This window comes from Glycine soja, chromosome 3, assembly GCF_004193775.1.
Source record: "Glycine soja cultivar W05 chromosome 3, ASM419377v2, whole genome shotgun sequence".
In the NCBI taxonomy this organism is placed as follows: domain Eukaryota; kingdom Viridiplantae; phylum Streptophyta; class Magnoliopsida; order Fabales; family Fabaceae; genus Glycine; species Glycine soja.
The window spans coordinates 35,044,912-35,062,439 of record NC_041004.1 but is presented as its reverse complement, the minus strand read 5'-3'; the positions used below and the strand labels follow the sequence as shown (position 1 = coordinate 35,062,439).

The window sequence follows — 17,528 nt, the reverse complement described above, 5'->3', positions numbered from 1 at the left end:
AACTAAGATATTTTGGGTTTCTATTTAACACCCAATTAATCCTCCTCCCACCGGATTAACTCATCTGGGAATAAAGTGATATGTAAGTAACGATTCCATTTTCATGCCGAAGATCTAACCCAATCCATGACTATGAGATACAAATGTCAAACCCCTTGTTTCAACCATTTATCATTAAACTATAGTTCTTCTCTTTCCGTTACCTGCTTCTTACCTTTGCTGCCGCATTTTTCGACTGTGGTTGTGCACTACTTGTGTGAAAGCATTCTTTGTTTCAAAGTTAATTTATACAATACAGCCTGGGTAGAAAATAGATATATCTTAGCTAACAAATTGAAGGTGATTTTAGATGAGCCGAACTATCGAAGGTGATTTTAGATGAGCTGTGTTTGATAGAGTTATTTTATGTTTTTTTCTTATTTTTACTCTCCTTCAGGGTAGTTTAATCTTATTACTTGTTGTCCTTCTATTTTTCCCTTTCACTATTATAGATTCAGATTTACATTATTAGAACATAGCTCTAGTATCAGTAAAAAAAAATGCATAGCTCTAGCTCTTCATCTTTGTTTGTTCTCTCTTATATCTCTTCCCCTTTTCTCCATATTTGTATATTGTTAACTAGCTGAACTATACCCACGTTGTTCTAAGTCAAAAAGTGAATGATCCTGAAAATATGACTCAATTAAGGTTAATTAGATTGTGGAGTGTTATTCATAAAATTATTTCAAAAAAGGTGTTTTTAATTTTGGAATAACTGTTTTCTACTCTTCGTGCTTGGTGGACAAATTACAAACAAATTAAATTAAACCACATAAATGTTATTTACAGCACAACATTGTTTAATTACATGGCAAAGTAGACCAAGGTGTCAAACTTATTATATAGTTAATTGCAGCTATTGCATATAACCCATTCCTTCCCCTTTATTTCTTTTTCTGCTTTTGGTATAATTTTTCATAACGTTAAATAGAAGACCTCGTGGAAGAATCGCTCCCTGCCATCTTCAGAGTACTGGACTGTTTCACCAAATCAAATGATGTGAACGAACGTGGTGGGACTGTAACATTCATGTCCTTTCCAACATTCTGAAGTAGACTTTGGATTGGCACCACCTGAAACCACGTTAAAAACAACAAAATCATAAGCCAATTTAACATGGTTCCTAAATAGCCATAACCATTTTCTATCTTTATAAGCTATGTTTTGATATGAGGAACCCATTGAAAACTTTCATTGATAGAAACATTAAAGACAATTACTTCACATTATTGAGAAAGGCATTTAAAGAAAAAATTAATGGTTATGCACCTTTACACTATCATCCAATTAGAAATCACTATTGGTATGACTTATTATAAAAGTCAACAAACTACCATACATGGTGATTTGTGATTGGATAACACAATAAAACTATTTTACAATGTCAATATATAGCCTATTTTCTCTTAAAATAATGGTGAAATGGTTTCCTTGTAACTATCGTTCATGCAAGGAGTTAGAACATTACTATAATAAACTGAACAATATTCAGAAGGGCATATTAAAACATGGGGATGAACCAGTTAACTCAATTATAAATGAGAAGCTTGGAAAGAGTGAAGCTTGAGGTACCTTCTTTGGCTGTGAGAAGGAGTTCTCATCCATTACATTTGCAGATGTAAGCACAGTCTTTGTTGACCCAGATAACTGCAATGAGTTTGGTTCTAGTCCGTCAAGAGAGATTTTGAGGTTCACGGCAGTGGTACCGAAGTTCACAACCTGTAAATGTCAATTGATTCAGAGCGATGACAGAGCTTATGAAAGCATTTAAAGCACATCCAAGTTATGCTCGTTTTTTTTTTTTATCAGCAAAATTATAAATATTATTAATAATGGTGAGTACCAGGGGTACTAAAATTACAAGGTACAAGCAGACTGGCAGAACCATAAGGTCCTGAGAACCAGGTGCCAGTCTAAAAAGAACACAGAAACCCTGCACTGCTACCCTAGACAGAAAATGCTATTGATAGATTACTTCCAAGTTATGCTCGTTTAATCTGCTCACTAAGTGTGTGTATATTGTTGCTTCCAAGTTTTGCCCGTCTAATCTTTCCGGACGCACATCCAAACACTATAAAATAATGTGTCAATTTTATGAAAAATGGTGAAAGATAAGTTTTTTATCCTTGATTTTAATGTATGCCTTGATCTTTGAGAAGTTCTTAAAACTTATGATTTCATAGCAATGTCAACTTCCAAAGAATATGGAAAAAATAGTGAGATCAGCATATTCAAAAAATTAAAATATAAAATGTTTCTACAAATCCAACTTTATACCATTAACTATAACTATGGAAATTGAACCGATTCTCAATTTTAAGAAAGTACAGAAATGTGTAACTGATGCAAAATTGTCTGTTATTTACCTTTATTCGTATGTAATTTTTCTTATCTACAGAATTTTGAAATGTAATTGCTGATGCAACAAGTGAATTTGAGGAAGGTGCTTGAAGTGATGTACTTAGAAGTGTTGCTCCACTCGACTCTGAGAAAAATACTTGCACCCAATAGCTAGGAGTTCCATAGAGCTGAAAGGAGTTGAATACAATTGCATCTGGGTTCCACCTAATGACAGAAATTGACACAATATTAGTTTAGCCATCAGGAGGAACAATTCTACATATTTTAGTAACCACCTTAACATTAGAATTGAAAACATTTTACTTCTGATATTTAGAACAATGAAATCCTTCTGAAGACACTTTCTAAATGTGTGGAATAAAAAGGTCACATTTTGTTCTTCAAGCAACTGTTTAGCTGAACATAAATGTTAATGATCTACTTCACCATCCTTTAGTTAAGAGGTACTGTAACAGAATTATGAATTTCCAAGGACAGAGTAAATCAAGCTACAATTTATTTCTGTCTTAATGGAAGGCATGTCTTCACTTTCACTAGTACAATCATGTCTCCTCAGAGAAATCAACATATTATGTCTATTTTCTCGTGGAGTCTTTTCATAAAACTTCTACACAGAAAAGAACATAGTGCACAATAAGGCTAGGCTAGACCAAAACTCAAAGAAGAAAAATATATAAAAGAAATTTCCAGGTAAAATCATAAGAAATTACCTCCTATCATTGGCATTAACAAAAAGTGGAGCATAGCTGGCCATTTGGATAACATCACTGCACCAGAAAGAAAAAAATGAAAATGGTGAGTACATGCTAATGATGCTATTAAGTGAACTAGATTAGAAACTCAGATTTCATACTACTAGGAACCAAAGATAGAAATGGAATCTTGTTTAACAGATAAGTCAAGCTTGCTAAGCTCAAATCAGTAAAGGCACTAGAACAAATTCATTTGAAAGAAAAGTGATCATAAAACTTGAAGTGAATCTTGTTTAACAGATTAGTCAAGCTTGCTTAACATCACTTACAACTGACTTGATTTACTTAAGCTTATACGTTGCCTGTTTGGGCTTGTTTATGGCCTTGCCAAACTTAGTTAGAAGGGTAACTTGCCCATATAATATAAAAAATCTCTTGCATGTGTGGTTTGGGCAAAAGTTCAAAGTTTCAAACCTTGCCCTAGATAAAATACTTAATGAAAACTTCATAATAAATGTAAACCTGTTCTTTTCCAGTCCAATAAGGAACCCAGCTTCAGCTAGGGCTGCCAAGAGGCTTCCTGTCCCAGCATCTTTTCCAGTCACAGCATACTCACTTACAAAAGCCTGTAAAGTGTCCACAAAATAGATTAAGAACAAATGGATATGCCAATAACTAATAAAACAGAGGACTTTGATAGAGATCATAAAATAAAACCTTTGGACCATTTCGAGATGTATGATCAAATGCATTAGCTCTAGAAAACATGTCATTCGCATTTGTATAAACCTAATAATAGAAACAGAGTATAAGAGAAGATACAAAAGTGGATCAATATTATATGTGCATGTGTGTGTATAAGGGGTTTGTAATCAAAGACATAGTGTGAAGACATTACATGATAATCATACATATCAGCTGGATGATCTAAAGGTCGAGAAGAACCATCACAATTTGAAATAATTTGGATATCTGGATAAGCACTTTTTATTGCACTGTAGAATTTCAGGTAGTTTCCTAGCAGGAAAAGAAATAGTGTCAGATTACTCTGATTCAATTATAAGGGGAAACTATGAAATCCGAAACTGTTTGTTAGAAATATGCACATGTTGTATATTAATAATAAATTCAACAATAGCTGTCACACCTCTTCTTGGCATAAATAATATAAAGTGTTAGTGCATGTTAACAAAGAAAATATAACTTTTTCTTCGGATAGAGTAAATAAGAAAAATATGCACACCTCGATAGTTCTTTTTTCCGCAATCTTCATTCCCAACAGCAACATATCTTAGGTCAAATGGCGCAGGGTGTCCCATAGCAGCTCTAAGGGAGCCCCATTTTGAAGTGCGATCACCTCTCGCGAACTCAAGTCCATCAAGGGCTTCCTACATTCAAGATTTCAAGATCTTATTATATATATCTAAGTCAAGTTTCTTTTAACAATAATGGAAAAAAGTAATAATAAGAGGTGAAAAGCAGGGAAAAATGTGATAACATACTTGCACAAGAGGTAAGACCGCAGATGTATCAACTTGATCATTATGACTGACACCTAAAACGAAATATTCAATTAGAAAACAAACACAATTTTTTTCACTTTGTTAGTAAGAAACTTAGTGGATGTTTGGTTTAACTTATTTTGAGGAAATAATAGCTTATTTTTGGCAGCTTCTTTAGAGAGCTTTTGAAAAATTAGTGATTATTTTCTTTAAAAAAAGCAATTCCAAACAAACACAAGTTAACAGAGAGAAACATAAAATTACCATTATTAAATACCCATATTGGTGCAGTACCCAAGTCCTCCGCAAGCTGCTCAAAAATAATAATAATAATAATATATATCATTTCACTAGCATAGCACAAAACAAGAGTAATTCAACTAGATATGAACATCATATTCCTCAGCTACAATATATGAAAAGAGGCACTTACTTGGAGAAACTCATAATAGCCAAGTCCATCATCAGTCCAGTACATCCAAACATCACCAAAGTGCCCAGGTCTCTCCTCCCATGGTCCAACAGATGCTTTCCATCGAAATGCATTTCTTAACCATTCTCCTTCAACAAAACAACCGCCTATGCAATGTAAAATAACATTCCTAGATGTTAGTTGAGTTACATACAAACTAGAAGAGTAAACTAGAACACGTTATTATCAAATGATGCTTACTCAAACTTTAATATGTACTAAAGAAAGTAAAGTAAATATAGATCATCTTGGTCCAAAAGACTCAAAAGCTATAGCACAATCAATTCCCTTATCAAAAAAAAAAAAAAAAGAAGAAAAACAAGGAAAACATTCTTTAAAAACAAAATAAATGAAACAAAAATCACGATTAATCCAACACAGCCATAAATTAAAACCATACATTCTAAATGTGAAGAATTGCAATTAAAATGTCCATTCAATACTATAACACTCATGAAATTGAATATGATGTTTTCAACATTTATATTCCTGAAATTCCATGGCAAATTGGATGCTCAAACTCCTCATTGGCATCACGATTATTTTATATAATGTATCATATCCTGTTGTCTCTCCTCATAGAGCCTGGTTTAGTTGCTGTATTCTATAAAAGGTAGAACACTTCAGACTTACGCATGTCAGTTCAGAAAATGTTTGTCTTCAACTGACATCTAACCGAATTTCCCCTTAATTTCTGCTTTTGCAGAGGAAAAATACATGATATTTTTTCATTGTAGATAGATCTTGAGAGAAGTTAAATCTATTTGAGCAATAGTTTTGATTGTTATTTGGACAGTCCTTTTGAAACAGCATGATAAATGCAAATAATTAGGATATCATTAATTTGAATTCTTTACACTTTGTTAACAAATAAATAACCATGAGAAAAACATGCCTAATCACAATTCCAAACAACATAGAGAAGCTCCATATAAGTAATTTGGAGTGTGGAGCCAAATTATAAAGAGACAACTAGAACATAACCAAAAGCGACAGAAAAAAGGAAAATTTAGGGGCCATTTGGTTAAAGAAAATGTTTTGTTTGCACTTTTAATAACATAAATGTCATCTTTATTTCCTGTTTTCAAAAGTTTATATAAAAAAAAGTGAAAACAATAAAAGTTGTTCTCACTGTTTCCTATACCAATCCTTCAAAGCAGAAAACAAAATAAAAACAATGTGGTATTTTTGTAATTAAAAGTAAAAATAGAAAATGAAAACAGAAAACATTTTCTCAAACCAAAGTACCCAACAACTTGTTAAGTTCATATACAAATAAATTTCTTGGCTCAAATAGCTCACTAAGGATTTGCTAGGTATAACTGAAAGTGAAACAAGATGAACCAATTGATGTTGATATGCAAACTACTTTACACTTCGACACAGGAGTAAAAAGTAGAATAGTTTAAAATAGATTAATAATACCTTCTCTTTATTTTTTACACACTCTACCAAGTATTTATGAGTAATTATAACTAAAAACAAATTCTGTTTTTCACTTTCCTCTCTCTTTTCCACCCTTTCAATTAAGCATACCCTCATTCAAGTATACATATTTTGGAGATGCAAGACTAGTGCACATAACACAGAACAAAAGCAATGCACAAGTGTGTTATAACAAATTCGAGGTTTGAAATTTATCATTGTGAACCACTTTATGCATACCCGGAAATCTGATAAATCTTGGTTTCAAAGCTGTCAGCATTTCAACAAGGTCAGTTCGGAAACCATGTCCCTGCATCAAGTCAAGGTTGAAGATGTTATTGGGTGGGGAAACTGAAGTGTAATTCCATCATTGGAGCTTAATCAATATTAACTATTTTCATTATAAAATATTTTATTGCTAAAGAATGGCTATCTTTTTATTAGATTTTAAGTCTCTGTAAACATCATTTTAAACCAATATCATTCTTATCATGTCCATGCCATGCATATGAAAGGTCATGCAATCACAGCAACGTATGAAGAGAAGTATACAGGATATTTAAGGATGATGTATAAATAAAAAAAATAAAGAGAGAAGAAAATTATAGAGAAAAAGAACCTAGATTCTTAACAAGCAATTTTTGAGAGAACAACTAATCTCCCTCCCCTTACCAGCACAAGTACTTGTGAATAAACAAAGTTTTACTATTATCAAGTCATATCAATGTTAATGATTAGAAAAGTAAAAGTTACATAACATTGACGCACTTTATAAAAAACAAGTTTTGACACCTGTAGCAACCTAATTGGCCATAAAACGTTATAGGTTCAAATTAAACAATATAAGGCAGTCCATTTACAAGACTCCCACCATCATGAAGTTATGTGGAGGATTGGATATATAATATATTCAATCTTAACCCCATGAGTGGAGAGACTATTTCCACAAGTAGCACATGTGAAAGTTAATCTCTTTATTCAAACACGTGAAGGAAAGGATATAAATTAATTTCTTTATTATATACACAGTTCTGTTAGGGTCTAAGAAATATTTCATCTGGTAAGATATATAAACAATTTCAGGATGTAACACAACCTTATATGTGTCCAGTGGCATAGCAGACACTTGGTCCAACCATATCACACCTTTGGTGGTGGTTGTTAATTGAAGTCTTGAGTTATGATCTGTTGCCTTGGCAACCAGTATCTTCTCCACCTTTGTCCAGTTTGAAAAATCAAGTGCAGAACCTCTGAAAGATCGATTATTAGTCTAACTTATAGATGCAAATGATAATTTCTGGGATTAAATCTACTGCACATAAAGTCTCTATAGCACATAAAATTGGAGCTCACGTGATCACAGATGAAGCCAGGTTTCCTACACCATTCGATCCAGTTAATGAAACTGTTAGATTAAGTGATTCAGTTGAACGAACATAGAAGACCACTTTGTATTTCTTCCCTTGCTCAATATTCTGAAAGAAGATCAAAGTAGTAAATAAATTACTTGCAGTCTCAGCCATGAAGGATTACAAATAATAAAAATGAAAGTAATCAGATAAGGATCTAAAAAAATTTATAACCAAACAATTGAATCTAAATAACAGTGTAGACATTTAGACTATAATTTATGTTTTTCATCAGGTTTTTGTCTTTTTTTCTTGTTCAGGAAATCTATGCACATAGGATTTATGATGTAATTGAGGCAACGGTATCAATTAGTCTCACCATGCCCCAGAAACCAGGGTTATAGACACCAACACCATCAGCGGGGCAGATGTTGTCACCTTTGCTGTCACATAACACCTCCAATCGGAGTGCAACCTTGTTACGGTCAAAGCAAGAGGTGCGATCAGTTTCAATATTTATCAATGATTCATTTCCAATAATTGACCAAGGGTCAATATTTGAAGGAGTGTTAGGGCCACCAGCTTCAAATCCTAAAACAAGAATTCATAATACTTCACTTAAAATTAAAAACAGTGGCCTACCTAAAAACAAAACAAGTTAAACAACAAATCATCCATTTGTTCACATTTGAACTGATAAAGTATAATATAAAAGATTGCAGGAACTCTGTGCTTGTGAATCTGAACATGTAAGTTGCATGAAAAATCACAGTAAAAAAAAAATCCTGGAGAAAACTTCTAGTGCTAGTTTTGTTATTTAAAGCTTAGAGAATATGAAAATAACCTCTGTTGCTCACAAGCTCAGCCCACAATCCCCCAGCTCCAGCATGATTAATTTCCTGTAGATGAAATTCCATAAACTGGTCATTTTCTGATATTTGGATAAGAGGCATCATCAAATTGAATACAAAATCAAATGCACATTCCCATAATCCCAAATTCCATGCAGTTTATTCGATCACTCATAACTCGTATTACTATAGATGATACATTACATACACAATATTCATAAAAATAAATTATTTCATATTTTATCTTCATACTTATCTCTTTCATAAACCATGCATAGCACATGTTCTATCCAAGCCCATTTAAAAGAAAACTCTCATAATACACCAGAAATAATAATCAGGTATCAGCATAATAAAAAGTAATTATAAAGGGAGTGGAGCAAATAAACAACAATGAGTGCTAGATGCAAGTTTATCATCTTTACCTCAAAGAATATGCCAAAAAGTGTCTCTGGTATTGGCTTTCCAGATGCATCAGAAGCATTCACAGTTAGAGTTGTGGTCAGGTCAGCATGTTTTTTAGTAGCAAAGCATTGGAAGACAAGGCAAACCAATATGAACAAATGGAGCAGAGAAACACTGCATAAGGCCTTGGATGAACCCATTGTTTGTTCACAACATTCAACCTATCTGCAATCTGAAACAACACAAGGTAGAGGTAATGAACAGGAACACTTTGATTATATTATTATATAGGAGAAAAAAGAAACAACCAAAGTTAAAAACACAACAACCAACACGTCATGTGATCAGAGGTGGACAAAAGAGGAAACAAATGAAACAAACAAGCTAATAGTTATTGTTTCACCACCGCTTGATCCTACAATATGACAACAAAAAACCAACCCTTTTCTCGCCTTCTTCTTTTTTCTTTTTGGTGTATCAATATCAAGGCTATGACCTATCTAAACTCACAGTTACAAGGGGATAAATAGAGCATAATAAAGAAAGAAGTGATATGTCAATAATCAGATGGAATTGTTCAAGTCAACTCTAATCGAAAAATGCAAAATCGAAAAGCTCTTTAGGAGTTTGACCAATTTGACGAATCGAAAAGCTCTTTAGGAATTTGACAAAAGAATAACATGAGAATTTAGTAAAATACAGTAGGAAGCAAGCACTGAGCTCAAATTGAAGGTTTTGAAACGCATTTGAATGCAACTATTAGTATGATTTATGACATATATTTTGAATTCGAATAATGTCCAAAAATTCGAAAAAAAATGAACAGTAGATTATTGCAGGTAGTTGCACCCACCCACACCATGTTACATAATAATAAATTGATAATAATAAGACCAGATTATGAAACAGTTCTTATCCATAACACAATCAAGTTTAAAAAAGACTAAAAAGTCAATCATTTAAATATAAAGGGTCTCTGATTTGCAAGTTTGAGAGCTAAAAGAGACTCACGGGTATGTTTGAATTTAGATTGAGGTGGAGTAACAGTAACAGAATCAGAGTTGAGAAGGGTAAAGTGGGAAATAAGGAGTTAAAGGAAGGGGGGGGAGGGGGTGGTCTGAATCTAGTGTGTGAGTTCCCTTTATAGAGCAACAACTACAAAGATTGGATTGGATCAGTATCAGTGTGAGTGAAGCAAAAGGGACAATGATGATGCAAATACCTCGGTGGTTTGTTTTTTTTTTTTTGCCTTTGCTTCCACGGTTTGAAGTGAAACAGGAACTGTGTGTGTTGTGTTGAGGTGGAGATGTGAATGGATTTGTTTAGGATTTGGTTGCGTGGGGGTGTGGGGGACCCACCATAGTGTTTGCCGTCTGGCTATGCTATGTTATGGTTTGACACAATCGTACTGCAGTCTGCGTCGCGTGGCGTAACCACATAACAACATTAACTTTTTTCAATAACTTTTCCTATATTTTGGTTTATCTCTCCCTCCTACTACTCCTACAGGAGGCGCCCAAATTTCACGGCTTTTTTATTAAAAGGAGTAAATTTTCACGTTATTTTAGGTATATTTTAAAAAATTATTTAAAAGAGTAAGTCATAACACTTTTATACCTCTTAAATTAAACATCCTAATATTTATTACAACTTTTTATTTTTTCCATAAAATTATTTATGTAAAAAAAAATTTTACAACTTTATAAAGTAGTAAATTTTTTTTTTGTTTTTTGTTTTCCGACTTTAAAATTCTAAAACTTTTTTTTTATGGTTTACGACTTTAGTTTTTTTATTTAATGTTTAAGTTAATTTTTAAAAAAATATATAATTTTTTTATGTTTTTTATTTTCAAAAAATTATTTAAATATATAATCAATAATATTAACTTGATTTATTATTACTATATTTTTATAATTTTATTTGGTATGTTATTAATTTATTTTAATGTTTTATTATTTAAAACATGTTATATATTTTTAATATTATTTTATTTAAATATTTTTGTTTATTTAAAATTTAGTAATTTATTAATAAAAATAGATAATAAAATTAAGATGAGAGGTTGCGGCCTCGCAACGGTTACCCAACATGCCCTAAAAAATTGGAGTGAAAAGTACAATTAAATCTTTTATTTAATGTTAAACTATTTATTTTAATGAATAGTACATTGTTTATTTTTTAAAAATATTTTATATGTAAACAAAAGTTGATAAAAAATCAAACTTATAAATAAAAAACATTTTTTATTTTTGTTTTAAAATAACATTATTAATAATAAATATTAAAAATTGATTTTAAGCGATGAGTAAAATCACCAAATTTTTATTATTCTCTATAATACAAAGTTACTATCCTATTTTTTAATATGATAAGGTATTAAAAATAAATTCAAATATTAAATACATTATTTAACATTTATAAGCTAGTTTATAAGTTAATCTTATCAAACACATAATCAAATAGCCTTTTCAGCTTATAACTTATAGGTTATGTTTAACAAATTATTTTAGTTAGTTTTTAGGTTTTTTTCAGCAAAAATGTTTATTTGGCAGTTTGATACTTGAAGAAATATTTTTTAAAATGTTAGTTTCTAACTTTTATATTATATTTTATTTTTATCTTTAAAATATTTATTGAATTTATTTACTGTCGTATTTAAATAAACAAGGATTTTATTATTTTAACCATTGCACAATTAATTTTCTTAATTTTTTATATTAACCTATTTATTTGAATCATTATACTATTTATAATATTTAATTTATTATTTCAATATTATATTTTAAAAAATTATCAATGATAAATGTTAGATTTATTTAATCTTTTATTTTTTTTAAAAAAATATATTTGATAATTTATTATAACTATTATGCTAATTAACATAATAAAATTATAATGCCTACTTAAATGTATTTTTGTTTTACATTATTTTAAACTTGATTAGAAACATTTTAAAATATGCTATAAATTTAATAGTAGAATAATTAATATAAAAAATAGTAATAATTGAAACTCAAAATGTAATGAAAAAATTATCTCTAAATAAAAAAATTTAAAAGTTTTAAATTAATTGAAAAAGTAAAATTATAATACCTCAAAATATATTTTTACTCTTAATATAAAATTGAAATTTATATAAAAATATCCTATAAATATGTTCACTTTTATCATTTTACATTTTTTATATATTTCAACAAGTAGTTTTACCATATATATGATTTGATAAGCTAATTTAACAATTTTCAGCTACCATTTTTAACAATGTGGGTGCTTCATGAATTGCTTAAAATTAAGCAATGTTGTTTGACAAATTTTTACCATTTTCGGAAAGTCATATGTCCAATTTTGATATGCTATTTTATGATTACTGTAGTCTTTAACTAACATTTGATTGTTGATTTGATTGATAAATTCTATTAAATCAAGTTATATTTATTATCTTTTAATACGAGTTGTTCTATTAGATTATAAGTACGATTGGGTTAATTTATTTAATTATTAAACAGAGATTTTATTTTAGATATTTTAACCACCAGTATTCTTAAGAAAATAGATAAAAACAATTATATAAAAAAGATATTAACACAAATTAAATATTATGTGTCTTATCATTAAGCATAGAGAATGAGAAAGAAGTGAGGAACCGGTGAGCTGCCAATGTCTAATCCATTTTCCTTTCTTATGTTAATTATTTTTGCTTGATAGCATTAGCATGAAATATTTTTGCTTGAAAACCACCAAATATTGTAAAGACAATATTTATGCATATCTCTTTGTAGTCTTCTTTGATGTTCTTACAATACAACTTTGCGTTGTCCATCTCTGCGCTGTCACAGTTTTTCTCTGTTGTTGTTATTCTATCACGTTGCGTCAAAACTTGCTCCAAATTATCGTGTAGAGCATTTGTTGTGGCTTCGTTTGTAAAAAAGTAAAAATATAAGTGGTTATTGTGTTTTGAAAAAAGTAAACAGTTTATATAAAGTGAATGTTTTCATGAATTATTTATATAACATGAGTGATTACATTAACAGAAAAAGATGTAAATTTTGAAGAATAAAATTGTTCTTATAAAAATGAAGACTTAAAAGATAATTATTAAAAGAGATAGTTTCCTTATATATTAGTATAAATTATTATTATGTTAGTCTAATTTTATCATGCGAAACGCAACCGATATTAATACATCATATTTAAGCGGTGTACCACAACTATCTCCAAGTACAGATTGGCCTTTTTTTTAAAATATGAAAGAGGGGCAAAGACCCAAGTACAGAGTGCGTTTATATTACTATTTGAAGAGTTATAAGTTATTATTATGTTAGTCTAATTTTATTATGCGTCACGCGACTGATATTTATACGTCATATTTGAGTGGTGGGTGTACCACAACTACCTCCAAGTACATATTGGCATTTTTTTAAAATATGAAAGAGGCATAAAGCCTCAAGTATAAAGTCACATCGAAATACTTTACTAATGTACGTTAAATTATTTATTTGATTTTTATAGTTACATAATTTTTATTTTTTTAGTTTTTATAGTTTGAAAATAATCGGAAGAATTTTGGGAAAGTCATTTATCCAATTTTGATATGCTATTTTATGATTACTGTAGTCTTTAACTGACATTTGATTGTTGATTTCATTGATAAATTGTATTAAATCAAAGTTATATTTATTATCTTTTAACACGAGTTGTTCTATTAGATTATAAGTACGATTGGGTTAATTTATTAGATTATTAAACACAGATTTTATTTTAGATATTTTAACCACCAGTATTCTTAAAATGACTGTTTCAGATGCGGACGGAATGTAACTGTTTAACAGGATAAAAATATACGTGTGTTGTTGTACATAATTATTTCAATTATTATTAAGTATTCTTTTCTATTAATTAAATTTTTCATTCAAAACATGAATTTAAACCATCCGTACTTGGGTAATCAAAGTATGAAACTAGTATAAAATTATTATTATTATTATTTCAATTATTCTTAATTATTACTTTCTATTAATTAAAAACTTCATTAAAAAACATGAATTTAAAGAATCCGTACTTGGGCAATATATATAAATTAAAAAACAAAATTCTAGCTCAAATATGCCAAATTCTTTAGATAATACACCAACATAATATTATATTAAATATAAAAAGTATTGGTCCTAGATGTGTTGCTCAAAATTAGATTCTATTAATTACTATAACTTTTTATGTATCAAGATGCTGAGACGATAATTTAGCTATAAAGAGGAATTTTTGTTTTCTCACTACATATGTCGTCAAGCTTTTCTTTTCTCCGCTAATAAAGCAAGGCTCTCTCCCTTAGAAGTTAACTAAAAACAACTTATGCACGCCAATATATTTGTACAAGATTATCTAAGGCATATATGCAAATAGATGTTCCAATTATGAAGGCATATGTAGGAGGAAGAAAAAATGATATTAGCATTTTTTAAACATATTTTTGTCATCAAGTTAAATTTATTAAGTTTTCTAAATTTCTATTTGTATTTAACTTGTTCTTGTATGAAGTTTATTTGATAACAAAGAATAAAAGTGTACTAACCAGATACACGATAAGGTGGTGCATGACAACTCAAAATAATAAATAAAAAATAGTAGAGTCACATGAATATTTTTATTTGTAAAGACATTGGAAAACCAATTAAGATTCTCTTTGAAACCAAAATTTGAGTTTCAGAGTTAATTACTTGTCGGAAAAGTATTATTACCTAACAACATTTGTCATAAAATGGTTATCTTTAATTAACTAAACAAATTATTAATGATTCTTAAGATATTTTTCTTATCCTTAAATAATTACAACAAAAATGAGGATTTTTTATTGAAATATTTTTTATCTTTAAATAATTAAATTTTATTTTAAATTGGACTTGATGAGGGCAGTCTGCTACTCCTACAAACCTCGTAGTGCAGGGGAAAATCAAAGTATTTCTCGTCCTTGAAATTATTAATTATAGGGCCTTGGCTATTTTTATTACTTTTAGAATAAATGATCATTTTGATTCATGAATAAGTAAATATGTGACATTTTTATTATTAAAAAAGCAAAAATTATAATTTAATCCTTAAATGTGTAAAAAGTTTATCAATTATATTATGTTGTTAAGTTTCATGGGATCTTTTGTTTTTATGTTATAATGTTAAAGAATCAATTTAACATTAAATTATACGATAAAACATAATTATTTTACTTTTTACACATTCAAAGATTAAATTAAAATTTTATTTTATTAAGGATTAAATTATCACCAACTAATGAACCAAACTAGTCATTTACCCTTAAATTTTAAGATTTTTGAGTTGTCACAAGTCATATGTTTAAAAAATAAAACTAATATTGGTGTCATACCCTAATTAATTCCTTGAAATATTTAATTTTTCTTTAAAATATTTTATTTTAGAAATAAATTTTAAGACCAAATCTCTATATGCATATTTATATTTATATTAATAAAATAATATTTAAGTAAATGTATACTACTTTAGATATATGTTTTTTATGTGTGATGAACTTTACCCACATGAACAAATATTCATAAAGTACTTGTTCTTTTTTCGTTTTCTTTTCCCCATCTATCTTTAGAAAGAAAATGTACTCCTAACACTCCTTTATAGATATGGACTTTTTGTATACAAGTATGATAAATATATATATTTCATAAAAAGTAGACACATAATTTTATTAAAAATAATATATTTTATTACATACAAAATATTTCTCTGAGTATATTATTCATGTGTTTCAACCAATAACATATTGGTTTGATCAACAACTCATTGTCCAAGTATCCTTATTGAATTAATGGGCAACTTATGAGAATAATCTTCTCTCTCTCAAATAAAGAGAGATCTTAGGCTATATAATATTTCTAAAGGTTTGATTTTTAATCATATTGAATGATGTGTAATTTAATCCTATTTTGATCTTTTGTCAAATTATATTCTAATGTTTATTTACAAGACCCATTATCATTCTTAAAGGTAATATCCTCCATATTTATGCATCAAATATAATCCCATTGGTATTTCCAATAATAATTCATTTTCATCTAAATCACAAGAGGGAAAAAAGTATTATTATATAGCAAGATATATTTTGTGATGTTCCTTAGTTTGTTTTTTTTATTCAAAATATTGGACTAGCTTAAACTCTTATGTATACTAGCAATGATTACCTAGGAAATTAGATAGGGTGGTGCATTGTGACATAGAATCTACTAGTTGAATTTAGAAGACACGTCTTGTTTTCTTCAAGGCCTATATCCCCAAAGTGGTGATATGCTTCATCCACAGTTACCATAGTGTAACCTTTCTTGTCCCAAAACTTTTGAGAGGAAGGGGAGAAGGTATGTGTCTCAAACAAAAGAGCACAAGGGTAGGTATATATCTCACCAACAATTCTTGCATGTGTTGGTGACTTATCTTGCTTGTGAAGTCATGAACATTGCAAGAAAGAATTAAAACATTTTTATGAAGTGACAAAAATAACACAAGAAAATGGGGGGTGAATTGTGTTTTCACAAACTTAGAACACTTTTTGGAAAAAAAAATGTTATTCTAATGTTAGTTCATAAAAGCAATAATTGAGGATGAAGAACTACTATGAGCTCATAACAAAAATGCAAATAGTTTATGGAAAAGGTTTTGACAACTTCGATGTTTGTTTCAGAAAGAGTTGTTTGGTTATAAAGAGTTAATGAAATGTTTAGTTAAAGGTTTATTTTCAAGAAGAGTGTTAAACCTTAGTAGTTTCCAAAAACAATTATGTGATTAAACAATTAAAACAAGTGCAACAAAAGGAGAAAAAAAGAAGATAGTGCACAAAGATTTTTATATTGGTTCATTCCAATCTTGGACTACGTCTAATCTTGACCCTTCAAGATGAGATTTCCACTATCACAACAACCATTGTTGGACCAGCCAACCACTGGATTTCAACTAGCTACTTGCCAACAACCTCACTTGATTTCATACCTAGCACACTACTAGACCAGTAACACCATTGGTTTCATACTTTGTCAGCTACTTGTTGGGCTTTACAATAAGGGTTATGCATAATTGTTTCAAGGTTCCTATTCGAGGAACCTTTCTAGTAAGCATTTTAAAGACATAAGAATTTTGATTTTGATGTTTATTGAGGAAGGATTTGTTATGAGGTAGATCATTCTGATGAAGCAAAATTGATATGACTTTTTGAGGGATGATAACTTCATCAAATCTTAACACAACTTCACAACACAAAGCATTCTGAAGTAATATGCTTTATATTTTAAGGTGAAGGTACAATTTTTGGTGCATTAGTGTTCTATCCAAGACTTAGACTGCGCAAATGGCTTTGATCTTCATTATGATGTTGCACATTCGATCTTTTCTTGGATAGTGCCACAACTTTCAACTTGGTTGCA

At 29.6% G+C, this 17,528-nt stretch overlaps 1 protein-coding gene across 4 annotated transcripts; it reads right to left on the bottom strand.

Annotated features, from left to right (window-relative positions):
• Positions 1 to 774: 774 nt before the first annotated feature.
• On the bottom strand, positions 775 to 10,423 carry LOC114406576 (alpha-L-arabinofuranosidase 1-like). 4 transcript variants are annotated; one of them, XM_028369322.1, is made up of 18 exons: positions 10,319 to 10,423; positions 9,117 to 9,328; positions 8,685 to 8,739; positions 8,220 to 8,431; positions 7,845 to 7,966; positions 7,588 to 7,741; positions 6,732 to 6,801; positions 5,028 to 5,173; positions 4,859 to 4,904; positions 4,595 to 4,647; positions 4,336 to 4,480; positions 3,991 to 4,109; positions 3,810 to 3,881; positions 3,615 to 3,718; positions 3,111 to 3,167; positions 2,406 to 2,604; positions 1,612 to 1,758; positions 775 to 1,112 (listed from the first exon to the last, which is right to left on the bottom strand). In XM_028369322.1, exons 2-18 carry the CDS (start codon positions 9,294 to 9,296, stop codon positions 963 to 965), a joined length of 2,031 nt encoding a protein of 676 aa, XP_028225123.1. In that variant the 5' UTR covers positions 9,297 to 9,328; positions 10,319 to 10,423; the 3' UTR covers positions 775 to 962. The 4 variants fall into 4 exon arrangements, with proteins under 4 accessions (XP_028225123.1, XP_028225122.1, XP_028225125.1 ...); XM_028369321.1 differs by lacking the exon at positions 10,319 to 10,423 and adding an exon at positions 10,108 to 10,312; XM_028369324.1 differs by lacking the exon at positions 10,319 to 10,423 and adding an exon at positions 9,797 to 9,890.
• Between the last annotated feature and the right edge of the window lie 7,105 nt (positions 10,424 to 17,528).

Bases quoted from the DNA above. Each gene is read 5' to 3' on its own strand.
- LOC114406576 (XM_028369322.1), bottom strand. From the start codon at position 9,296: ATGGGTTCATCCAAGGCCTTATGCAGTGTTTCTCTGCTCCATTTGTTC. The intron at 7,967-8,219 runs GTGAGACTAATT...ATCTTCTTTCAG, and splicing joins ACCCTGGTTTCTGGGGCATG to AATATTGAGCAAGGGAAGAA. The intron at 1,113-1,611 runs GTACCTCAAGCT...ACGTGGTTTCAG, and splicing joins CCTTCTCACAGCCAAAGAAG to GTGGTGCCAATCCAAAGTCT.